General features: G+C 46.6%; 1 protein-coding gene across 2 annotated transcripts in view; it reads right to left on the bottom strand.

The window, feature by feature from the left end:
- Positions 1-5,264: 5,264 nt before the first annotated feature.
- LOC149359227 (voltage-dependent calcium channel subunit alpha-2/delta-1-like) overlaps positions 5,265-26,795 on the bottom strand; it is a 229,277-nt gene continuing 207,746 nt past the window's right edge. For both annotated transcript variants that reach the window (XM_089571499.1, XM_089571500.1), the window contains 6 exons: positions 25,222-25,280; positions 25,091-25,117; positions 20,962-21,132; positions 19,120-19,235; positions 14,233-14,309; positions 5,265-13,714 (listed from right to left, as the gene is read on the bottom strand). In XM_089571499.1, the coding sequence (XP_089427625.1) occupies positions 13,604-13,714; positions 14,233-14,309; positions 19,120-19,235; positions 20,962-21,132; positions 25,091-25,117; positions 25,222-25,280 (561 nt within the window). In that variant the 3' untranslated portion in view covers positions 5,265-13,603. The remainder of the gene's footprint in view (positions 13,715-14,232; positions 14,310-19,119; positions 19,236-20,961; positions 21,133-25,090; positions 25,118-25,221; positions 25,281-26,795) is intronic.

Here is a 26,795-nt window from a genome sequence, read left to right as displayed (position 1 = left end):
GTGTTTTGAAGCGAAAAGCTTCACTAGGCTAGTCAACACCGGGTCTTGCGTATGCGCCGTGATCAGATTTAGCCACAGCTGCGCGTGCGCAGAACCGAGTGACGTCATAAAATAGGCGCAGGTGGTCGGAGCGGCCGCCGCCGCAACCGCTGCCGCGACTCCGCCGCCTGACCTGCAGCCGCGCGCTACTGCGCATGGGCACCGCCTCCTCACCGCAGCTACTACTGCGCGCTCGCCTCCTCACCACCGTTTGACCTTTCGTTGTAGCCGCATGTTTACCACAGTTACTACGCGTGCGGAAGGAGCGCTATATAACGCGCTTGCTTACACCGTTATCGTGGTGCTCCCAGTACATTGTGCGCGAACTGCGACAGCCATGATGTCAAAGCGTAACTGCAGCTTTTCGCTTGTATATCCAGGCTTAACCAGAGTTTAGCCACTGACATTTTTTCTTTAGAGCGCAGCTCTTTGGCGCGCGTTGCAGCGTTTCGCGGCGTCGCCGTCGCCATTGTAACCAGCTGTGAACACCCTTCAAGCTGCGAAACCAATGGAGTGGGAGCTTGAAAGCAGATGGTAAAATTGGTAAATTGGTTTCTGAGGATTGTCCTGGCTCGTTAGCTGGTACATTGTGCAACCAACTACTCACTGTCCGACATCAACGCAGGCTTCCCCGTAGACAACATTCATTCGATGGGGGACATGAGAAGCGTCTTGACCAGTCGCAACTCCACTTTGCATTATTAAGTCTGCCATTTGTTATGCAATGGCATCGTCGTAAGTGGGTCCACTTGAGTAAGTAACGGTCGCCAGAATTCGTAAACTCTTAAACATATGACAGGCCAGCAGGGAGCCTTAGTGAACGTACAGTGGTGAGCAGCCTTGTCTAGAGCGCTCGGGCGGTGCACTTCCTTGCAAACAAATCCAGATTTTGAGGCAGCCTCTAGGGTCCAGCTGCAACGCTTGCACGGAAGTAGCGCCAGATAGCCTCGTAAACAAAGCAGGCACGAAAACTTTGCCCTGTAATGAGGGGTGCTCTCTAATTTCGGTTTTTGTTACCAAGTGCGCACTGCTCAAGCGCTCTAGACAAGGCTGCTCACCACTGTACTTCGTATGCCGGGTGTTTTTTTTTAGAAGGTCCAAAATTTTTAAACAAAGGTAAATTGCTTTAGATTTATTTTAGCATTGGGGCTATACTGGAGGCTACGACGAGCGCCAGGCAAGAGGATAACTGCTTTAATTAGTTCGCTGATTACCTAAATATGTTAATTATCTTTTCTCATTTTTATTTTAGGGTTTATAAATGTTGTATTCGCAGAATTGGAGATCGTCCTCCAAACAGTCCAACCGAGAAAAAACAATGTTAATTAAAAATTTTTCACGCACGTTACAAGGCGCGAAAAAGTCACCCTGGTAGGCATCTTCACACCGTAACTCAGCGGCGGTGAGCGCCTCTGACGTAGTTCGCTCCGCCCTGCGCTTTACGTCACACGGCTGATATCACCTGAAGCCCGGACGGGCGGCCTGCGCTATCGCTGCTTGTTTCGATTCGCTCCGCGGCCTCACGGAAATGCCGCGTTGGAACAAAAACGCATTGACACAAAGCGCAGGGCGGAGCGAACTACGTCACAGGCGCTCGCTGATGCTGTGCTACAGTGTGAAGCTGCCTACCAGGGTGACTTTTTCTCGCTTCGTAACGCGTGCTATAATTTTTTCATGAAATTTTTTTTCTTGGCTGGACTGTTTGGAAGACGATCTACAATTCTGCTAATACAACATATCCCCTAAAATGAAAATTATAAAAGTTAAATAACGTATTCAGTTAATCAGCGAACTAATTAAATTAGTTTGCCTCTTACCTGGCGTCCGCCGTAGCCCTCAGTATAGCCCCAGGGTTAAAATAAATCTAAAGGAATTTACCTTTCTTTAAAAATTTTGGACCTTCTAAAAAAAACACCCGGTATATCATGCCATTTTTTCTGCTGTTCGCATGCTTTTCAGAAAGCACTTCAGCAAAGTGTGAATCGCTGAAACATTTTAGTAAAACTTGGTGCTGGGCTAGTTGGTTATACATTCTTTTAGATAGATAAGCGCCAAGAAAAGACGAACACAAGGTGAGAGGACGAAGACACAACACAGAAGAGCGCTAAATTCCCCACGATACGTGCCGCATTCCACGCCTCGCTCGCAGCCAGGTACAAAGAGTCACTTGAACAGCCTGCAATGCACTTACAAACCTTGTTTTTCTTATTATCTATGCCCATGCTTTCCTAATATTATCTCTGAAGCCTCCTACTGCATTCCCTCACCTTTCCCAAAAGCTTCGGCTATTCGAAAAGGTTGGCAGGTAAGTCCTACTGGTCGTGTCATTCTTTGGAAGCAAGCGTACTGATTTCAGTCAGCTTCCTTTATTGCGTGCATTTTATTTGTTCACTGTTTCTGAGTTGCTCTGTTTTCTTGATTCTGTACGTTATTCCTGGTTCGCTGTCTACTAAATAAGGCAAGAAACAGCCCAGCGTGTCTCCAGGGACGTGAAACTCTTTTCTCCGCTACGGTTTCATTAGCTGAACAGCTTTATTCCAGTGAGCCGGGCCACATGTCGTTCTGCGCAGACCCCCACCTTTCTGACAGCTCTCCTTGCCTGTCCTTCTGACCGTTCTGGGCCGGTATTGCTTCGACGGTTCCATAGGTGCACCGTATGTATGCGGAATTTATGTGCCGGTTCTTCCCAGCGGAACTTCGTGCGCCAAATTATGCTGGTAGTTTTCTGCTGACCGCCCAAAAAGATCCACGTGGGCCTTTCGTTTAGGGGACACGGAACGGGGTGGAAACTCTTTGGCCATGTGATACTAGTAGACCTCTCAGCCGGTGTTGAAGGATGGGGAAGGGCAGTTTTCTTGTACATACAGGCTCATTATACAATTCTAGATTTTCTACAAGTTGTAACTGTGTACTGCGAGTATGTTTCCTCTTGTCTGATGATTCTTTTTGGCAATGCATGCGAATTTTTGCTCTCCAAGCCTTAGAGCCACACAGCTGGGAAGCTGTGCAATCTTTGTTCATGCTCGAAGCCACGAAAACATGGTGTTATCACTTTGTTGCGTTGCGAGACGCGACCGCGTTTATTTGGCGAGATTGTAGCAGTGTGAAACTGCCTCGGCAACGTTCGGTATTTTCGAAGGTGCTTTCCGCTCTTTATCCCGATAGTTCTTCGGGACAGCTGGTGGAGGGGCTGGGTGAGCACCGGACCATTACTTCAACAGATGGAGACCAGTAGCGCGACTCGCATCACAGGGCTGCCAATTGTCTTCGGAACCGTAGCTCAGTGCACTCGACACAGGAGGCAAGGCTTCAAAGTGTATTGTGAGCCTGCCACCGACTTCGACCGGGACCCTGAGTGTCTTACACCTTCATCTGCTCTTCTGGTGGAGACTCGGAATACTGGCTCGACTAAATCCACGGCTGCGTTGAGCAGGCGCAAGAATGACATTAACCTTCATTATGTTTTCTTAGGCCTTGACCGCCCTGCTCAAACGCGGTACGATAGCCATGAGGCCCCGTCGGTCTCGTGGGATGTAATCAGAAGGCAGCTCCTAGAGGTAGCTCTTGAGTACTCTGGCGTCATTTCGTAGGAACCTGAGAAAGAGACGAAAACTATCAAAATTTTCCCTCTTTAATGTAATGGTGCACAGCTTCCTCGTCAATGAACCGCGAAAATCCTGGGCTCGCCTGACGCAAAAAAAGTTCCTGCAAATAAACTGACAATAAATGATGCGGACGTCAGTGACAACATTTAATGCCTATTTTTCTTGAGTGTTTCTGCGTGGCGAAGACCGGACTACTGATTTCATATCAATCAACCTTCACGTACCTGACCTCACTGTAAGTGAAGAAGGAATTTTCTCTACGTTTCTTAACCTGAAAATAAAGAAATCATCCAGGCCAGATGATATTCCAAACACGTTTCTTTTCAGGTATGTAGAATGTGCGCGAAATTCCTCTTTATTATTCTCAGTACAAATTTGAGTAAAGGTGAGGTCTCTAGTTTTTGGAAACTGGTAAGGTTGATCCTGTCCATAAATCTGGTGATAAACTCCGTGTTACTATTTGCAGGCCAATTAGTTTGTTGTGCACTAAAAGTTATGGGATGTTTCATTTTTAAACATATCGCCTCATACTTGGAATATAACTTTTTTCTGAAAGTTCGCAAAAACTTTGCAAACCCCGTATTCTATCAGGAAAAAAAAATGGTCAATCCCATTTTCTCATACAAATCAGGGCTTACACAGGCTGCGGGCCCCCGCGGTGGCTCAGTGGTTATGGAGCTCGGCTGCTGACCCGAAAGACGCGGGTTCGATCCCGGCCGCGGAGGTCGAATTTCGATAGGGCGAAATCCTAGCGGCCTTTGTACTGTGCGACGTCAGTGCATGTTAAATAACCACATGTTGTTGAAATTATCCGGAGCCCTCCGATTAGAGGGTGTGTGAGCTAAGTAGGAACAAGCTTACCTTGAGCAGAGCAGAGCTGGCTATACCAGTCGCTTTCTATTCCTGCCCTAGTATTTCTTTTTCCTCCAGCTTGTGAGAGAAAGAAAGCACTGAATAAAGGTTATTTTATTTCATTTGTTATTTAGGCTAAGTTCTAAACAACACCCAGCAGTCAGGGCGTGAAATTCCAGCGCACTCAAAACTGATGTAAGTGCAGTTTACCGCTCCGTATTCGAAGAAAAAATAATAAGAGCAGTTCATGCGAAAATGACCTATGGGCGTATATGGAAAAACTTTATGGTTAGTTCTGTCCGTCTGTGGCCTTTCATGATCGTCTATACTCACCCAAAGCAAGCAGTGCTTATTTCCAGCTGTTGAAAAGCCTATACCATCAGATCTGCTGCACAGGAACCATACAACTGTTTTTAGCTCTCTATAGAAAAGTATGTTCACCTGAAACGGCAGCTATAGTCGGTTATAGGAGAGGTTGAAGTTGGGTTAATTAACTATTGCCCGCCGTTGGATATTTTTGTATAAAATTAAAAAACACAGACCGAGGAAGGGAGTTACCGAGATCTAGCCAGCACCCACGCTCGACATGCGGAACTCTGCGGAGCTTAGCTGAACTTTATCACACTTCGCACTAACTTTTGTCCATCTGATTTCTGATCTGTCTGATTTCCGCTGTTTCGAGCGACGTTTTTAAGCTCAGCACAATTGGAGCTCGCGCAGAGCGCACGGACAGCGGGAGCATTTGCTCCCGAAGAAATTCTCACCACGTTTCTAAACTTCTTTTATTGTTCCCCCATTTTGTGATAACACATAACTCAGGGCTGAAGGCATCCAACGCAAGAAAGCCATCGCCATGAAAAACCTCACTGCACCGACACAACATAGTGGCGTGACAACAAATTCCACACAATGCGATGTCGCAGGCAAACCCGTCGTTTCGGTTTCCGCCCAACAACAAAAAGAATTCAAAGTTTGGGTGTCACACAGAATTAATCACGCAACAAGCACACCAGCCGCAGGATTGTTTCTTCGGAAAGCGACATTTCCCTTTATACACACATAATCAGACTTGCGACCGCAGTAGCGCTGCTGCTTGTCATGCTAACACGCCATCTGCGTCTTGCTCCCGGTTTAGTCAAGCAGCAACTATAAACCACTCCAAGTGTTCATTTCAGGGTTATTGTGACACTGTGACAGCAATTCCGAGCGGGAGATGTGTTTTTTTTTATTATAACACACCAACATTTGCAGCAATGAACGACATTTGGAACGTCCAAATAACCTTGACGAGCGCCTCAAGCGGACTGTGGCTCCAATTGTTTTTCGGGGTGAAGTGTTCAGTTCTCTTAGAAATCAGCCTAGGTAACGTGAATATTAAGTGAAGTGCAAAACTTCAAGCTACTTTAACCTTGAAGTGTAGCCTTTGCCACAAGCATACACTTTTGGAATGGCTTGTTGCAACCAAATCTCTCTCTGACACATAAGTGTGAAACGCGCACTGATGATGTACTCCTATTTGGTTAAATAAACAAGAAGAAGTGCTCATACGTGATCGTATCGCACGCTGGGACCAATGAGACGTACAGTGCTCAGTCTGCAGATAATGCTTTGGTGATGCACCGCTGAGTCTTAACTGTAAAGTTTGTTGCACATTTTAGTTCCATCATTCACGTGACAGTCGACGCGTTTCTTGTACTACCTTTGACGAAGAAAATACCAACTAAATTTTGCTACAAGCCACACCTGTAGCATTTTCAGAGAAAAAATATCTATCTGCGATAATAATAACAGATAGTCTAGAAGCGGATATTTTTCTGTCAACAGGCTGATCCGAGTCGTTCATTCCTGACGTCATGAAAGAAGAGAAAGGAACAAGTCTCATGCTGGCTTTTTATTTCCTCCCTCTCTCTATGTCTTCAGACATTTCTTTCACGGGAAATATTTGTGCTTCGCTTTGTCCACGTCGTTAAAGCCGCAGCACTCGGGTGTACATAAAGCATAGACACTATTTACATGTGTTCGAGGGCCAGACACCGCAGTTGCAAGGGCTACCTGCAGAATCGTCTTTGAAGGGTACGATCTCAACGTCGCGAAAACTGGCTGAATCCGCGGCAGAGTGTCTCTAAGGGCACAACAACATCAAGCACTACATGATGCCGACTCTGGGGCAACACGCCTGATAGCCGTCGTGTTAACTCGCTCTATACGAGTGGGTTGTGAAGCGGACAGAACTTTTTCTGATGTCGGACCTCAACCCTTGCGCAAAAAAAAAACACACACACACACATGAAAGGGTGCGCAAACTCGAAATAGTGGCTGAAAAGCGCGCGTGTCTGTGTTTGCTTTCCTACGAGGAATAGGCTGGGAGGTGCACTCTCCTTAGCCCCAATCTCACTAAATGAGACAAATTTTGGGTGACAGCAGCATACTACTTGACGGAGAGAGGGTAAGAAAAAGTTATCGTAATGCCAAGAATAAACAAAGAAGTGTGTCATTCCTACGAGTAAGTTAATAATTTAATGACCGTGGCACCGTATTCCGTGTTTTTATTTCTTCAAAACACATTACTGCGTAACTGTTTTCCCTTTCTTTTTGGAACTATATGGGCGGCCGATTTGATTAATCGCACTGCTGTCGAAGCCCAGGCGTTTTCACACAACGTTTAATTATTTCCTGTTGAGAATACTCCGCACAAGGGTTATTACGCGAAATGGAATAAATCATGACCATCACTTCACACCCGTTACTTCTTACCTCACCACTACAAACAAGATAACAGATTCCCGGAAGCCTAGTGACAGTCGAACGAGGTGGTATGGCCACAACGGCGTGGTAGTATTGACAAGGACACACAAAAGGGCACACTTGCAACGAGGTTAAATTCTGGAAAGTCGGAAATCGCGCACTCACTCCAACATGGCGCCTTACTGGGGTAACACTAACATCACTTTCTCAGCCACAAGGGCCAAACAGCACTACGCTACACACATGTGAGGAATTGATTTGTTGGAAAAGCACACGAAAAAGGCCAAATGTCTGAAGACAGATTTGTACACTGTACAAAAATAAACGAAGGAGCATCGCTGTCTCTTGCTTAGTAGCCCTTCGCGGTACTGCAGAGTTCTGGCGGAGGCTGCGTAGCAGCCGCAGTAATATCCAGTGCTCTAGAGACAACGAACTGCATTCGCTCTACATATATGAATTAGAGGAGCACTCAACAGTGTATTGGACACCGATCCTGATGCTAATTTTTCAACTTTTTATTACTGTCGATAATTCAGAAGGCTCAGGATGCGGGGCCTTTCAAGCGGCAGTTTTTTTGCGCATGCGATCTTGTCATTAATAATGCGATGATCAGATTTTACTCTCGCCAAATCATGTTCGCGCAGGTAAAAACGTGAGAAAGCGGATATATATGAGAGCTCGTTTCCTAAATGCTGGAAGCGCGAAGCAAAACATGGACATTTCTAAACATTAAGTTGGCGACCCACAGCAGGTCTTCAGTGTAGTTAAAGTGAACGCCTGTTACTGTCGCCAAGAAGTGTTCAGCATCCATGTCTTAGAATGCACTTCAGGCAGCAAGTTACAGGCAGTCATCATGCTTGTCCTGAACCCTCCTCTTGATTTTGACAATGCTTCAGTTTACGTAAACCTTGTCTGCGCAGCGATGCCCCTTTTTCTAAAATATTATTTCAACGCAGGAAAAGGGAACGAGTGTGAAAGAGTTAACAGGGTTAAGATAAAAATTAAAGACTTGGCCATCCCTCTTCAAAAATAAAATATTATGGTCCACTCAGTACTTATTTTTTGTTTAACTTTGCTTCGACAGTGTGTTTAGTGTGCCTGGTGTACAAGGTAGGACAGATGAATTAGGGGCACGGTAATAACGTGGGGATTGTATAGCACCTTAGCTTTAACGCTAACAAAGCTTAAAAGTTTGTTTATTAAATTCTATATGCTCCCGGTTCATGATGTTTTATGAATTTAAAAAACAAAGTGTGAAGAAGGCAAGCAGCGTTTGCCCAAAATAAAGCGATTTCTGTCTACACGCTGCTAGCGCCTGCACTTTGGTCAGTGGGCTCAGTGGCTACATAAAAAGCAGCTAAACCTAAATATAGCTCAATATAGTCAAGTTGTACCATTTAGCTTTATTCTTTTCAAGTAATTATCTAAATGAACGCATCCCTCTGCGAACTTACATTTTCATTGCTAGCATGAAGTGCCACAAAAAAAAATCCAGAACAAAAGGAAGGAAAATTTCGCACTCGAAAAAATGGCGCGCAGATTGCACTACATTGCTTTTTGGCTGAGAATTGAAGGTGCTAACAATATCTGCGCGCTAGCTGTGCGTGATTTAGGTGAAAGAGGTGATATCTCTCAAAGAAAACTGACACTCGTAATTCTGGCAACAAAAGAATATTCATCGCCAGGGCCTATTGATAACAACGCTCTGGTCGAAATCAAAAAGCGAAGAGCTCAGTTTGGGACAGTGAAGCTAGAACTGCGTCAAAATATTGCGCTTCAAGCTTAGACTGAAATATAAAGTCAACACTTTTTAGGTGAAGGCGCAAAGGAGTCGAAGGGGATAGGTGGTCGTGTTTTTTGCCGGAGTGTCTTGGAAGCCCGAGAAAGAGTTTGACGACTGTGTCTGTGCTGTGTGTGGTGTGGGGTCTGAGTTAGCGGGGTGGGCGTGTGCTCTTGTGGCGTGTCACACGGACGCGGGATATCAGCTGGCAGCTGTCGAGAGACTGGGTCATCCATACGTATAATACACGTACACACATGTTCAAGTATAGAATTGAGATACATATATATGTATATATATATATTTATTACATATGTATTTATACTTGTTTCTTATTGTTCCTTTGGGGAGTGAAAAAGCGCACCCCAAACCTGTTATTCCTTTTTCCGACATGCGAAAGTTGCTGCAGTTATATGTAGGTCTTCGGGGAAGAAAGAAAATGGGTGCGCGCAACTGGCCTGATATCTTCCCTGAGCCCCAGAATCTACTGAAAGAACCACGTGACATGGAGCATTTTTTTTTGCTTTGTGTTTTCCATCGTTGGTGAGAAAAGAAATTTAGCTTTACAACTGTGCCCTCAATCAAAAGGCAGTTCCTTGTTCCGCAAGCCAGATACGTGAGCAATGGGATAGTTCTTTCTGATGGAAATGCACGTATAACTCTCCCGTGGATTCTGCTTGTTAAATTTTCCAACAGCTAAAAAATAACTAAACGATCGCATGTTGTAGCGATGGAAGGCTTTTTTTTTGTTTGTTTAAAACGTAAATTGCCGCGAGGATCTTTGACGCCTTCGTATTATTCGTTCCTTCTTCCTGAACGACTAAAATTGAAATAGCGTCTTTGCGGGCAAATGAGAATCTATCAAGGCCGTGACTGTCACATCTAAATTGTTTTTAATTTGTTTTCATTCACGGGTCTTTCACTGCCCTAACACATGGGCAAAGCGTTCAGCAAGGAGTGCTAACTTTTGGCATTCACTCTGCCTCTCCTTTAACCGCGCAAAAAAAGTGTAAATACCTAATAAAAGAAAAATGCCGATACACTGTTCATTTTCCATGAGAGGTCACCAGACACGGCCTTTGGTATACCCTTTGTTGTATATGACGAATACATTGTTTTCTGCTCTCCTTGCTTCCCTATTAGACTAGGATCCTCAAGTTTTCTTATTAAAGGCCATTGCTTAGATAATTTTCCAGCAAGCGGTATGAAAAAAGCTACAGACACTCGAAAAAGCGAGGTAGTTTCCAGCGCATTACTTTGACATTCCATTGATGCAATCACCTTTCAATTGGTTCCAACATTCCTCGACAGAGGCCTTGCTCAAAAATTGGCCCTTTTTTATTGGGGGGGGGGGGGGGGGGGGGGTTAGCATTCAGGAAGATTTCTCCAATTTATTTAGAACTCCTGTTTTTTTTTTCTTCTATTGTTGACTGACTGCTAGTCTAAAATTCACACGCTTCCATATTTTACCTGATGAAGAAAGTAAGGCCCGCAGAAAGCGATTTAAGAACAAAATTACTACGAAGAAATGTTATTAACGATGACATCAGCGAAATTTTGTTATTTTATAAATGTTTCTGCTTAACACGAATTCACAGAGATTAGATATATGTTCAAAAAACCTTTCTTCGGGTTCTCCTTGTTTGTTTTGGGTTGAAATGTTATAGCTCCAGATTCTCCGCTATACTAACAAATGTCGGACTTGTAAGTGCTCAGAGCAACACACATAATAACAATCTTAGCGTGGAATCCGTTTCCTGCGCTTGTCCTTCACAAACTCCCAAGTCTGGTTCCTTTAACAGCAGCTCACCACAGGTGGGATAACTCGCGGACATGACTTTGAAGGAGTTTCAGTGTTCTTTAAGAAATAAAATATATAGAACCGAAGGTTAAATGCTCTGTTTCGCGCCATGAAAAATGAGAAACTAACACTACAAGTAACAACCAGCGCCAACGCGTTGCGCATTCATTATTGTACAAGTGCGCGTTCGCGAGAATAATTGACTGCGCAATCAGATCACAGCCTTTCTTAAAAGTTATGAAACTGTCACCTATAAATTCAGAGCCGTGCTGAACCTTTGAGCACAGAAAAGCATGCCTGAGACCGAAACATAGAAGTAAGTAAGTAGTGATTGCTAAGTTGCCAAAGTGAAGCTCTTAGCCAAGTTTTCCGGAACGCTGGCGAGGAAACAACAGTGCTTCATGAATTTTCTCATTTTTCACCTCGCTGCATTAGCTTTAAAAGCTCAGCTCAGCTTTGATGCGACGTGAGTTTAATGAAGAGCTAGTAATTTAATAATGCTATTTTTCTTGATTTTTAACACCTTGCGCATTCTTTAAAATTACTCGGGATGTTTGGCAGGTTTCGCTAATAAATATAGGCTAAGATAAAGATTCCCTCAATCAGCCTATGCATATGTGTTCAATCACCAATATCTGTCAGTGTACAAGATTCCCTTGTTGCCATAGACGAAGTTCCCTCGCCTTCGCCCCATGTATGAGAAAAAAGAAAAGCGGTTGTCTGCGCGCGCAATTTCAAGTCTGCACTTGCACAAAAAAAAAATCCTTGTTTCGCGCGCATGCTTCGTTTTTCTACAACAGATTGCTTAGTTCACACACGCGAACACATTCAGGCATGACATGCATTCACAAGGACAACAAACTTCTCGCAAAAAAAGTTGTTAGAATCCTGACATTATTATTAGAGGAGATTTTGTGTGGTAAGTTTTCACAGCAACTTTCGGAATGTATCCCATCCAAACACTTCTCTTATCGCTTTCTTTCTTTCCCATTGTGTTGCGGCGCCACTCAGTTTTTCTTTCTTTCGTTTTGCTAGTGATGTACGTTATTTTCTCTGGTTGCAAACGCCAGCTGCGCAGCCTTATGAGAGGAAGTTGTTTCGGGAAATTCTTTTTTTTTTTGCTGTTTTCATCTGCAATGGCTGAAGGGTTTCGTGCGGCTTAAGGCATATCAAAGGTTAATGGGCGAAAGCAGCCTGCTCATGAGATGTTTGTCGCACTCACAAAGAATGTTAACCTCTTGAAACGTGTGCAAGCACAAAGCCTTATGCTACATTAAATGCGCACCGACGCCACTGACAGTTATTCCTACAGTGCGAGTGACAGGGCGTCCCACTACAAGCAGGTCTTATTGGGGCGCGTGAGGGGGCCAGGAAACGCTGTCTGCAAATTTGCTTACACAGTGACTCGCTGCAGTCGGTTGGGCCGAGTTCTATGCCCCCGGCGCAGTCATCTTACATTAATTGCGTTCGAAGAACGCCATCCCTACTCTACACTCAAATCGGTGAAATAAGGGGAAGAAAATATATAGCTTCTGGACTGTCTTCCCAGCGAATGAGATACGAAGCGATAAATGGAGCACTTCGCTACAGAACAAGGGGCGTCCATACGCCCCGCACGCAACGATCCGCCGCAGAGAGTGTGCAAGGGCGAGCTGACTCTCACACTCAACCTGAGAAAACAAAAAATAAAAAGATAAAATGCGCGTAAAGTTGCATTTCTCTTTAAACGCCACTGTACCATGGCGCTGGCGAGTTCTCCCGATCATTGGCGGCGGTTTCTCCCGAACAGGATACGCGCTTGGCATGAGGGCCAGCACCACATCGCGCGTCCACACCGAGACTGCGCGACGTGACGATTGTAGCATGACTAGTTTTCCTCTTAACTGGGACTCACTGGACGACGGTTTGGGTCCCGGTTTGCTGGGCCTGCGCTCTGAGGCAACTTCCACCACGCCAACCACGTCGTCAGCATTGCCAGCAGCGAGCAGTCAAATCGGTGGAATCAGCTTTCTGGCTATTTTGTTCCACGCTAGGAAGTGATGGGCGAAAAAAAAAACGGATTGTACTTTTTGATAATTAGATTTGTGTATAATTCCAATGGCATTCTGCTTTGTAGCACGTTCGAATGACTTGGCACAGCCACTTGATTTTCTTTTTTTGCTTTGCCATAAACTCCTCTGTTATCATCCCAAGTTGTAAGAAATGGCGTGTTGCGTATAAGCGGCGTTTTTCTGAAGGCCCTCGGTACACCTGAACCAAAGTCGCACCTGAAGTGAGTCGCGTTCACCGGGACATTTCTAATCTGATTTCCCAGTAAGGTGCAAAATGTACCATATGCATCAGAGGTACGAACTTTGTTGGTCAACCATTTTCCACCTTCGCCCTTGCGAGGGACTGCTGACGACGTGGCCCTGTCAGAGAGATGACACCCCCACACCGCTTCACTTTTGCACAGGGAATCGCTGTGTACACAATGACACCTTCCCATGCGCGCTCGTCGCACTTTTGGCAGCCGAGGTCGGGGTTTCCACGATTCACGTCCGCCGAGGGGACCGAGAAGGGCCGCAACGAGGTAAAACACACAACAGCAGTGCCCAGAGGAGAACACAAGTGTGACTTCCTCCTCCACGTCACCGTCTTCACACCGCTTGTGAGGGCGCGTCCAAGTTGCCGGGAGCCAAAACGAAGCCGCAAATCCATGGCCCGTCAGTCCACCAGGGCCAAGGACTACTGGCGTGGCGCTGGGCCCACATCGTGGCTTGGGCCGTGAAAGCCACAGTCTTACGGTCTAGTCACAATGGCGAAGGCCACCAGCGCCAGCGCTGACGCGAGCAGCTGAAGCGTCGAGCACGCCACGAGTCCGGTGCCCCCACCGCAGACGTGGTAGTCCTCCTGCGTTCGCGTGTGAAGCCGCCAGAGCAAATCGTTTTCAGAAGGTGCAATACATTCTTAACAGTGATCGGCCAAACTCAGACCGCAGGTTCCTGTGTCTAATTTAGTCGTTTGCCATTGCCATTCGGACAACGCATCAGCAAGATCTCCGGTTACTAGGTAAGGATGGGGGAAACACGAGTACTTCTGACTTTATGTGCGGTTTGAAACGAGCAGCTATGCAAGCCAGACTGATTCTACAGGCACGGGACAAAGGAGATGTTTTCTTTCTTTCTCATTCTGATAGCGAATTTTTACAGACGACACGAATATATAGCGTTTATTTCAGAGTCTTCCTTCCAATGATGTTTCCTCTGAATAAGAGGAAGCGGGAAGCGGTAACGTCAGTTCAGCTAGAACAGCTTGAGAACGGCAATTAGCGTCGTAAAGCAAACCGAGAAACAGTTGCTGTACCTAACACACTCCACAAAAATATAACTGTGTGGAGAAGGAGACAGGCGTGCAAAAAGCTCACTCACTCTCTCATGGTCAGCGTAACACTTGTCTGGCCGTCGCCGGAACCTCAGCGGGTGGTCACACGGCGCGGGGTCTTCAACTGCGGGCGATGTGAAATGACGGCATTCAGCTCAGGAGTATCAAAGAGCATAAGCATCGCATGTTTGCTTCACTCCCACCATATTTACAAAGCCCGCAATAAAAGTGGGTGCCATTGTTCTCAAAAAGGCTGCTCGCATTAGTTGGTTGGTTGGCCTCAAGTAAAATGGCACATACCCACTACGAGGGAGTGGCCAAGACACAGGCTGTGAACTGCTGGAAAGATTAGCAGTTTTAGAGGAAAAGCAGTAGTAATAGGGTATAGGCTGACAGATTGGACGACGCAACAGGCGTCCTGTTAGCTGGGAGATCGAAGATGGGACGATGGCTTTATGTGCAAATTCGAATGCAACACATGGAATGGTTCAATTTTGTATTGACTGAAAGAGAGAGAGAAAAAAAATTATAAATGAACTGTTTGATAATCAGAAAAATAAAAACGACCAGAAAAATAAATAAAGTTAATATTAGCATGGGAGTCGCTGTGTTTCTAGAAGAAACTTTTCAACAGCACAGCGCGCACTCCTGTTGCTTCGTCCAAGCGAAGTAGCGCCAAAGGAAAGAACAACCGCAGTGGGCACAGGCAGACCCAGCTGGTGAAATGGAATTTCGAATAGGCGCCTCCTCAAAGGAGAGAATCGGCGACAGAACAGCAGCTAGTGCTCCACTGTCTCAGGCTCGGCATAAAATGGGCCCAGTGGAGAAACCGCCAGACCAGATTTGTGAAGGTAAAAATTCAGACGAGGAACTCGGCATCGCAAACGCGTGAAAGAGACCTCCAGCCTGCGTGAGCGCCAGTCTTTGCTACTCCAAGGGTGCAGAAGGTGCTGCTATTCGGGAGATGAAGTAAGCGCCTAGGCTGAAAATTCCTGAAAGAATGTGTAACTGCGAAACCTCACCGCAGCTGTATATACGCAGGTTGGCAGGACAGCAATTATTGGGCCACAGAGAGAGGCCCTTGCTAAAGAATCAGCAACCTCATTTAACTGAATGCCCACGTGACCCGGTACCCAAAGCAACCGGATCGAATTTAGATGGAGCGGGATCAGCTGCTTAAAGAGGCGTAATGCCCGAGACTCAGTGGGTGATGTTAATGTAGAGCAAATAGATAGAGAGTCCGTCATAACCATGAATTAGGAAACGGTAGGATCTAATTTACGTAAGCATATTGGAGATCAGATGCTGCCGTTCTCAGCTGGCCGCGTCCTCTCTCTTAGGTGCCCGTTCCTGCGTTGAGCCTCACAATCGGCCTCGGCGTAACCGAGCGAACGCAGGGCGCAGCGGAGGAAGACGGCGATAGCGAAGAAAGCGCGAGGAGGAAAGGGGCAGCGTGAAGGAAGGGCGTGTGGCGGCGACCCGCGGCAAAGAGAAGGAAAAGATTGTTTTGGAGCACGCCCGAGGCTCCCGCTAGCGTGGCTCAGCTCACGGCCCTGGTCCTCCTTTCGACCTTGGCGAAGCGGCGCGCGCATACTTACGGTTCTGGATGGTTCGAGCCTTCTCGAGAAGTCAAGGGGCGAAATACGCACCTTGACGCGAACTGCGGCGCAGACTCCCTTTCTCGGCGCCGCCGCTCGCGTTCGCCAGCGCTACCGTAGATCACGCATCTAAGATTTGGCTAATGGCTACCGCCTCTCGGCTGTTTCCCCCAATCTGTCTGAATGAACTCCTTATCGAAACTGTTACGTTGAAGGGCAGCAGTGCCGGCTGTTGCGCATGGCACTTCGCCGCGCAGTTTTAATCATCTTGGTCGGAATCGCCCTCCTCTCGTTTGCCGCCGTTTGTACCAAAACAGTGATGCGTGACCTTTGTGTTAAATGGTGTGCCGTGAAAGCAAATAGTGCGTAAAATGGTGGGTCATGTGAGCAGCCACGCGCGCATTCACGAGCACTTCCCCGAAATTTAAGTAATGCAGAGAGGAAGAGGGGGAGACGGCGACTAAGGCACTGAATTGCACTTGACAACTGTCTAAATTCCAAGCAACTGCAATAACCCCCGTCAGGCGGCAAATTTAATTCCCGGCGAATGACATTAGTGGTAGCTATGGTAAAGAGAGGGTGTGGTAGATGGTCCTTGGCGATCACAAAATGAACAAGGGAGACGAAGACAAGTCCCCTTGTCGAAACGTTGGGTCAAGCAACCTGAGGTTTTCCCCTCCCTCGTTCATTAGTGGTAGCTGACATCCTTGCTAGAAACGTCACATAACTAAGGCTGTAATGTAATTTGGAAATGTTACCAGTCAGGACTCGCCCCAGGAGAATCTCAGCTGTAAGCTCAGTGGTGGTGTCGGTGATAAACATTTATTGACCATGTACAAAAGCAGGTGTTTGGGCCCAGGCCCTATTGTCCCAGCTCCTCACAAATCTAGGTGGCTCTCCTATTCCGGAGCCCCAGTGGCGACTAATGCCGCTCACGCCTTGGCGACCAAGGTCCATTGGGACTGCAGTCATGGCAGCTGAACAGCGCCCCCTCCCAGGCCTCCCTAGAAGGGTGAGAGATGAAGGACTGGGATGGGTGGGGATGGAAAGGGCAGGCCCAGACCATGTGCAAAACGTCCGAGAACGTCACTCCACATTGGTTGCAGTCCCCATCAAATGCTGCGTTGAAGCGTTCCAATACTTCCGGGCACAGCATTGTATTTGTAAAAATTTTGAGAAGGAGCCGTTCGTCTGCTCTCTGGAGACCCTTACAGGGTTAGTTGTAGTGCACGAAACGGGGGACAGTGGAGCCCCCAAAAGTGAGCACGGCTACGTTGGTGGTTCCCAGCTTGCGGATGGCTACAAGTTCACCCCCATGACACTTGATTCTGGATTCAAGTGATTCACTGGTTTCACGGTTGTGCACCGTGACAACCCCACGACACACATCACCAGTCAGTTTCCCATTTCTGCGCATGGAAATAAGTCCCTGACCGGAGGGGAGCTGACAGTCAGTGAGCAGGCGTCAGACCACCCCTTCTTCTTGCGTGTCGCACACCACTATGTTCTGTTCCCAATTAGGGGAGATAGTTAAGGAGTTGAGTTGAGTTGGTCGAGAGTAATGAGTGCGGGCAGCGCCCAACTCATCGACTTCGAAAGCTGTTTTGAGAAAGATTGTCGTTGTAGGCTTGAGCACTACCACATAGTCTCCGGGGTGCATGCGCACAGTTGGTTTGGGCACCTACGAAGATGCAGGTGTCTTCTGCTTCTTCATAGGAGTGTTGGAGGGGAGAGCGCGATTCTCCTCTTCCGGTGAGTCAAGTGTAGAGCCTGTCGCCGTGACCCCACCCTTGCGTTGCTGGCGATGGCGTCGCTGCACGACTTGGAACGCGCCCTCTTGCGAAGGTGAAAGTGCTTCCGCTGGGGCCGCAAGATGACTTGCTGGGATGTTTGCCCACGATAGAGTCGTAGGGTTGTATCCGTGAAGATTTTCGGGGGCCATGTTGTCACAAGAGCGCCGAGCATGCTCCGCCGCCCGCGTCCGGGAAGTCGGAGCCATTAGGCCCAACTACACGTCCACATGACTGACGAAGAAACACTCGTAAAGCGGCGAAGATTGGGCCCACCTGGATGAAAATGGTGTCTCTAGATGCCGGGTAAGTTCGCGGATGTAATGAACACCTTTTTCTCGAGAGTCACAGCAATATTTCCGCGGTTCTTGCCGAAAGTTGGCGAAGCCGATGCGCTGCACGTCCGACGCGGGCCCGCGCTCGCAGCGTTCTAATCAGCCCAGCGGTGGCGGGTAACTGTGCGGCGCTGCCGAAGCCGAAACCTTGATCTGCCTCCGTCCGGCACTGTGTGTTTCATATGTGGTCGCCTATGGCTAGAATAGCGCAACAGGTACGTTCTAAAATCGCATTACCGAGAAGCGTAACCGCTGGCTATTTTGAAGCGAAAGCTTCACTACGGGGCCTGGGCTTTAATCGCTGACCGTTTGACCTTCAGCTGAGTTAGAAGTCAAGCCATGAAAAAGAGAAAAAGAAATTGAATCAATATCCATGAATGGGAGCCTATCCCGCGGCTGCGCGAACAGATTTCTTTTAAGGGCCGCTCAGCGAGACCACTAGGCAATGCCAACACTCCTCGTGTTAAACTGCACCACACACTCGCGCTGTGCATTGGGGAGCGTCGTCTTCATCAGCTTCCATCTGCTCCGTCCCGCGGAACTGCCTGCTCACCGTCGTCTTCTACGTAGCACAAATGCGTGCTTGCTCCGATTCTTACGTAGTAAACATCCTCTGCAGCTTTTTTTTTTTGCGTTTTACGCAGAAAAAAAAGATAAAATTCCAGTACACACAACAGGATGGGAAATGCTTTAAAAGCATTATTAAAGTTCATGCTTTCCTTGCGGTGTGATGAAACACTTCTTTGCAATAAAAAATGCATCTCGATAAAAGTAAACATATAGTCCGTGTTCACAGTAAGTATTGTTTCAATGAACGGGAAAATAGCATAGAGCAGCCTCCAACTCCTTGCTAGTGCCCAGACAGGGTTTTGCATGAAATGTAGCCTGTTTCGTGTGAAGATAATCTCCGAGGTCTGGGAGGTATGGAAGAAGATCGGCGGGGGCTCGAAATAGCTGCACGCAGCGTCCTTTGGGCACTACATTCATTCCCATGCTGCCACGATGGAAGAGAACAAGCCTGTCCTAATTTAATTCCACACTCAGAATTTTTTACCCCTTCATTCCGTTCTTTTTTTAAGCACCCACACTAGCATATTGCTTCAAGCCGTCGCTTCCATATTGGGCAGGCCAGAACGTAAGCCCCTGGAAGAGGGCACGTAAAGCCGGACCCCGTGCTGAGTATGAGACAGCAGAGACCATGCTCGACTGACCTTCGGTAGGCGCTTGCAGCGGCGTGGGCGGCGGGTCGCAGAAGACAGGGGCGCAGGGCACGGTCGATATGACCAGGATCACGTTGGTGTAGCCCACGCGTCCCACACCGTACTGCCTGTTAGGGCACAGCCACAAAACAAAGGGAAAATTACACGCGCGTTAAACACTCCCTTGAGGAAGACTGAACTGCAGTTAGCCACGCTAACTTGCGCGGTAGCTCCGGATTTGCTGCATCTGGCGGCTCAGCGAGGCTTCGAAAGAGAACCATCCAAACGTAACATCGCAACTCACGTGTAGTGAGCATTCGTTGTACTAGAAGGAAATGAATTCGAAGCCCTCTCGTGCGGCTTGCCTCCGGTACGTAAGAAATTTATTGTACAGACTTCTACGCTGCCACTATCATGGTTTGCGCTCTCGATCACTTACAGTTTCTACAAAAGCCTGTGCGTTTCTGTCGGCTCCGGGTACCATGGCGCATGGAGTTTGACACTGAAACTTTATTTCAGTTGTCATATTACATGAAAACTTCCTTTCTCTGTAATAATTTTTTGAGACAAGGCTTTTGAAATCGGACACCATAAGCGGTTAACACAAATGTAGGCTTGCGTTGCTACCAGAGAAAGAATAAGGAATACACTTATAGAAGACCAAGTAGGGATGTTGGATGTGGGTTGACCAAGTTGTCCATCGTTTCCAAGAACAAATTTTAGCATCCTAGACGTGTTTAGTTTAGTTCTATAATGCACACCAGGAGATCTGTAACTGCAACGAGACTAATTGCCGCTAATTCTTGACAAAGACTTACCAACTTTCCCTACATGCAACTCAGCTGCTCCATATAACTAACAAAATTGCTTTCAAACTAATTTAGAATGTGCTCAGATAGCCATTCGCGGAGATATCGTATCTCTCGATCATGTTTCTGTGTGTGTGCCCCCAAAACAACACGCAACAAAATTTTTCACAGTTTCTGCTCTCCTCACGAAACCGTAAGTATCTGTTCCAACGGGTTTATGTTCAATTAGAGATATAAAAGTAACGGGTGCTTTTTCAGGGTGAAAATGCACCGCAGAAGAGGTTGTTAGTTTTTAATTTTTGAAACATCTCAACCGTAAAAGTAATTCCTTCCTTCATGCGTCTCCAATTTACCGTTTACCATGCGGCATTTGCACTCACTAAATGCCTAGCAGAAACCTTCAAAAACATGTTACGAAGCCTTCTGAGAGCTGTATAACGAGAGCGAAGTTGTCGGCTTCCTCTTAAAAGGGAAGTCATAGCGCCGCGCTCCGGTTTTCAGCTTTACTCATCTGGCCACATTACCTCGACCACCTTCTCTGAGCAGTAGTTTAACGATTAGTCATCTCGTTCGGTTCAGAGAACTCAATCTTGTTCAAAACAACACTTGCTAACCTCGTCAATTAGTATTTTCAACTTATATTCAAAAGACCAGCCAAAATGCATCTTGGTTTTATCGCATGCGCCGTAGAGCGAATAATTAAAAAAAAAACGCGCGTACAGACTGGCCGCAGCAAATGGGACTTCTCATTAGCTTGACGGGTATAAGCAAAGTCATAAGGATAAAAACCCGCCCGGAATTCTTCAGTAACGTGCTTCCAGCAATGTTATGCTTACTTGTTATTGGGCGCATAGGGAGTACGAGACTCAATAGCCACTCTCGGACCTCCACTGAACCAACGCCCATTCAACGTCTGTACTCACTGACGCTGGTCGTGTAGTACGAGCCTGTAGGCGTAAACTTAGTGGGCATAAGAGTTACACGTGTAGCCGGTGTATTACGTGAGGAGCCAGAAAGCTTCGGACTCGATTAACTGGTGACCCACCTGGAGCAGTTCCCGCAGTCCAGGCTGCTCATGAAGTAGCTGCTCCGGTTTCCAAAGTGGTACAGGGCCTCGCGGGTGGTACACACGCGGTATTCGTCCGGCATGTAGCGGCCACTGCTGCGCTCTGGCGGCCGCGCTGACTCCGCGCCGCCGCCCAACGTCGGAAGCCAGCTGCGCCACACACCCGCCCTGTCACTGCTAGTACATTGCAAGGAAGCCCACGCCACTCCTCCAGGATTCTTGCCATCATCATCATCAGCCTGACTACGCCCACTGCAGCGCAAAGGCCTCTCCCATGTCTCTCCAATTAACCCTGTCCTTCGCCAGTTGCGGCCACCGTATTCCCGCAAATTTCTTAATCTCATCCGCCCACCTTTCTGCTGCCCCCTGCTACGCTTGCCTTCTCTTGGTATCCGCTCCGTTACCCTTAAGGAGCAGCGGTTATCTTGCCTTCGCATTACATGCCCTGCCCATGCCCTTTCTTCCTCTTGATTTCAACTGGGATGTCATTAACCCGCGTTTCTTCTCCCACCCACTCCTACCGCTTCCGATCTCTTAACGTTACACCTATCATTTTTCTTTCCATAGCTCGCTGCGTTGTCCTTAACTTAAGCTGAACCCTCTTTGTTAGCTCCACGTTTCTTTAATTTCTTTGATTTAATTTAATTTAAGCTTCAATTTAACAAAAAAGCTAGCTAATGTGGGTTGAAAAGAAGAAACAATATCGCGCATTTATCAACTTTCTCTGCAACAGTTACATTGAACATTTGGCGCTAAAGCTAAAGATTAAGCATGCGCTGAGCCGGTTGAGGCCGCTGAATATAACCTTCCTCGAGCCGGATATTGGTGGAGCCTATTGTCGGTATCGAAAGCTGTACGCCAGGCACCTGAAACGTCCTGTATATTAATAGCCCCCTACAGCTGCTGACGGTTTTATGTAAAGACCGCACCAGCGGAAGGTAAGCGTGACATTATTTTAGTAAATGTACCAGCACACAGTTCGCGCTAGATCTGCGAACCAAGAGCGGTAGAAAGCAAGTTAAATCTTGTTATGTTAGGCTGCACGTTCTTACGCAGCACTCGCAGTAATACAGGACATACTACGTCCGCCACTATGGACGAGGGTGGCGCTAATGAACACCCTCAAGGTTCGGTTACACTACACATAAATACCCTCGAAAGCAGAGGATTCCACAGCCGTCGCCCTAACTGAGTTGGTAGAGCACCGGACGCGAAATTCGCAGGTCATGGGTTTGGATCCCGACAGCGGCAGGGGGTTGTTTTTTTTTCTGATTTCTTATCAATAATCAGTAAGTGCTTGAATATTTCACTATTAATCTCCAATTAACACCACAAATTGAAAAAAAAACATCCCCTATGCTCCTTGCTTTGAGAAACTGTTGGCTTCTGTCTTGTATGTGCATAGAAACAAGGTTAGCGATAGTACTGAAGGCAAGAAGAGTTCCTTTTTTTTTAGGACCACTTTCCTTTCTTCAGAGGAGCAGTGTGCCTATAGAGAGAAAAACCCTAATTCATATTTCAACAAAGATACCGGCGAATGGATTGAATGAAGTTTCTGGGTTGAGGCATACTTATAGTCACGTGAAAGGTTAATTTGTTAGGTAGTATAAAATAATCAAACTGATTTTCTAAAACAAAGAATATTTTCGGCAAAAAAAAAACTGGTTCCGTTATACAACTGGAAACTTATAGAAAACTTAGGCTTCCTGAAAAGGATCCCAATACGAGTTTTTCTAAAATTATCGCCATACAGTTTGAGCGGGGTTGGCTGGTTAATGCGAATATTTAATTGCGTAAAATTCTATTACACAGGTCGCATAAAAGCACCTGAAAGGAGGGATTTGGAACAGGAAATGAAAATTACGGCTCACATGGCCGTTTCCGCACCTGGTTGCGCCTCAGGACCATGCGACCGCCATCGCGGCTACCGTGTTTAGATGATATGAATGTGTACAGTCGTGGACAAAAGTCTCCGGACCACGTGTTCCTCAAACGGAGCTTATAGCTCTACTATAACACAGCGGCTGGAGACCGCACTTGTGGAGATGAAAGAACAAAAATTTAACTTTTACCTCGACAAGTGTGGTCTCCAGCCGCCGACTAATTGCAGAGCTATCGGCTTCGTTAGAGGGACACGTGGTCCGGGGGCTATACTTCTGTAAAGAGTATTAATCATTGCGTTGGCAACAACCGGAGTATACTTCCCGCTGGGCAAGTTGGTTCCTTTTGCTGTTAGTAATGCACGTCGTGCGACAGAAAAAAGACGATGGACAGGAACGCGCTACACGCATTCACAATATTTAAACGACGATTTTCATCATTCAACGTAAACCAACGCGCTCTACAGAGCACACAATCGCAGAATCCCCGCAGAATACTTCATTTGACCACCGATGCGCTTGCGGGAGGGCTGTCGCTGCCACCACTAGCATTGCACGGCATGCGGCCCAACATAATAATGAAGCATAGACGCAGACTGGAAACACAGCAAGCAGGTGGCGAATGTACTCCAAAGCGCAGTTGGTTGCCGCAAAAAAAGTGGCATCATGATGCTTCCGGGCAGATAAACGCCGTCAGCTTCAATCTCATGAAACTGACAAAATGATTCCAGTTTGTGTAAACGGCACTCTCTATTGGTGATTTTGTCCTTTGGATGGTGAACTGAAGGAAATGATTGATGCTATCGGAGCTGGCTTTAGCTTTCCACACTTTAAATATAGTCATCATCAGCCTGATTACGCCCCCTGCAGAGCAAATACCTCTCCCATGTCTCTTCAATTAACCCTGTCCTGCGCTACGACAACCTTATCTCCTCAAACTTCTTAATCTCATCCGCCCACCTAACATTTTGCTGCCCACTGCTACGCTTACCGTACCTGATTATCAAGTCCTTTACCCTTAACGACCAACGGTTATCTTATCTCGTTAGATGCCATCCTCAAGTCCACTAAATTGTGTGGTCCCTGACCCACTCCGCCTTCTTCCTGTGGATTTCATCACCATCATCATCAGCAGCAGCAGCAGCCTGACTACGCCTACTGCAGGGCAAAGACCTCTCACATGTCCCTCCTGTTAACCCTGTCATTTTACAGCTGCTGCCACCGTGTTCCCGCAAACTTAATCTCATCCGCCCACGTAACTACCTGCCACCCCCTGCGCTTGCCTTCTCTTGGAATCCACTCTGTTACCCTTAAGAAACAGCGGTTATCTTGCCTTCCCATTACGTGCTCTTCCCAAGCCCACTCCTTCCTCCTGACATCGACTAATATAGTCTTTCGTCTAATATCGGTAGTGTAATCCTAATTGGTAGGAAAAAAATAAGAGTGGTCAATGGTAGTAATGTATGCACGGTTTTCCTTGGCATTTGTGGTCATATCAGTTGCATAGTAAATAAAGATGTAAGTTTTTATCAGGTAATAAGAAATTAATAATGCTCCCACTTTGTTTCCTGATTTTTTTTTGTTGTTGTCGTCATCTTCGGGTTTAGGTCTCAACAATCGAAAAATTGAAGCACTTTGCTTATTCTAGTAAGAAAGTTGTTTCAAGTATGCTGAATGCTGCATACTTTTTTTCATACTAAGAACCGTACTATATTCGCCGTAGCGCTAATATGGAATAGAAATCATCGTTACTTTCGTTTTATTACCTCGGAATAAAAACAAGGGCAGAAAGTATACTGCAGAGGAGGAGGAATAAAAGGAAAGGCAGGGAGGTAACCCGAAGGATAATCGGTTTGCTACCCTACAGAATGCGCATGTTAAATATCTGAGTTCCACCGGTTCGGTTTTTAAGCACTGAGGCTACTGACAATTGCTGATGCTCAAGACTTATGAAGAAAGTTCACATTTTGCAATACAAAATTTTCCGACAGCCAGGTAACATACCACCCTCTGAGCAACCCCCTCCATAGCTTGCAAAAGTTCTGGGCGGCGTACGCCTTCAGAATTTTGTGCTGCAAGAACTTGCTGTAGAATATCGGTGTTTTCTTTCGAAAAGAGTGTCGCGTTTCTGGAAGAATAGCTGCAGAATTAATATAATGAAATCTTATGCATAGCATAACCCGGCCGTTACAAACACATCTACAAGGAGGCTTCAACGCTGTACTTACGCGTATAACCACATCTTGATTAGTTGCCTGAAATGGAAGAAAATAAAGCTCAGGGTCATGTTACCCTAGGCAAGCATTAAGGTTAACTGAACTGACAGCAGTCACTCCAGTGTTAGAAAATCAATACCCACCAAGATGATGCATCGAAGATCCAACTGATGTCGAATGCTCTGATGAGGCTTTCAAGGGGCTGAAAAGTAAGTCACAAGCTCCACTGCAATGTCGGACAAGTTACTCTTGCCATATTCTGGTTTAAAACCGAAAAGCTCTGGCCATGGCCCGCTCGGAGTATGAAACCTATGACTTCCCAATGTTAGTAAATCGAGCGCTACGGTCCCGATAACAGAGCAATAGCGGTGCATTAAGTTTTTTCTTCTTGCCAGGCCAGCACTGTCGTTACCGAAATATTCGGGGAGCCGGTCTAGTTCACTTGTTCAGCCGCCACGTGATGCTTGAGGCGGAGGTATATTTATATTAAAAAATACAAACAAACATGGCAGTAGGGAAGGTTCGACGGGAGAACTTTCATCTGTGTGCAGCAGCTTTGGACATCCCGGTTGTGGAGCCACGCATAAGTGCGTTTGGACGCATTGTCTTACAGCTGTACAATTCAGTTCAGTTCATTTATTTCAGTCATATACAATGGCTGAGGGGAAAGAAAAAAAAAAAGCCGCTCACGCGGCTTGACAAAGCTCCCTTCTCCCGTAGCGGTTTGGCACGGCGATGACAGACAGCAGTAAAACAATAACAAGAGAATGCATGAAATAACAAATATGTACAATATCTTCATAATAGATCACCAGAATAGTCTCTGTACTGTTACACACACGCAAATGATAGTTTAATCACAGCACATGGATACTTTATTTTACAGTTACAGTTACAAGAGATAAGGTTTCCATTCTGGACATTTTTCGTGTTTGACAGACACGACATTGAACAATGGAAATCTCACTCCATGATTTATTGGAGCTTGAAAGAGCGATTCGAGATGTAGGTTCATCAAAATTCCTGTTCTGGTTGTCCAAAACGGCTTTCAGTGCTACTCGTTTCCATAGACGGTCATTGATTAAACACTAAATGGTTCTGGAGAGAATATCAGGATAAATATCGAGACGCCGCTGCTCCTGACGTGTGCGGGAGATCACCCAGAAGCTGTAACTTAACTCCTGCGTGAAAACACAGTCGTTTATATGACAATAAGTTAGACCATAAAAATGCCACTTTTTCTATTCAAGCGCCATAGGTCTCAAGGCTTAGCGGCGCTGGCTAGGGGCTGACTTAAATTCCTTACAACGAGGGGCTGATAACGTGGCATTGCCATGATAAAGTGAATAACCCGATTAACTTCGCCATGCAGGTGTTTGCTTCCCTCGTCACCGAGATCCTCTTCTTCGCCCTGCTGCCAGGAAGGGGGGTTCGGTGTCAAAGCCCCCCCCCCCCCCCCCAAAAAAAAAAAAATAATAATACTGAGCGCAGCATACCTCCCCCCCCTCCTCCGCTACGATTTTAAGTAATGTTCAGTTGGTAGAGGAACTAGCAGAAGATTCATGCATTACCGATACCATATTTTAAAAGCGCGCTTTTTCTTCGCTTGAATGTTCCGCATTCAATTTCATACAGTGGCCCTTGTTAATGCGAAAGCATTTCTAGGCTATGTCGGTGGGGTCGTGTCACCTAAGCGTGTCCGCAAAACGTGTCCGCA

Source organism: Amblyomma mixtum, chromosome 2, assembly GCF_055824585.1.
Source record: "Amblyomma mixtum isolate Tamu chromosome 2, ASM5582458v1, whole genome shotgun sequence".
NCBI lineage: Eukaryota > Metazoa > Arthropoda > Arachnida > Ixodida > Ixodidae > Amblyomma > Amblyomma mixtum.
Note: the sequence above shows the minus strand (reverse complement) of the source record. Positions and strands in the feature narration are given on the sequence as shown.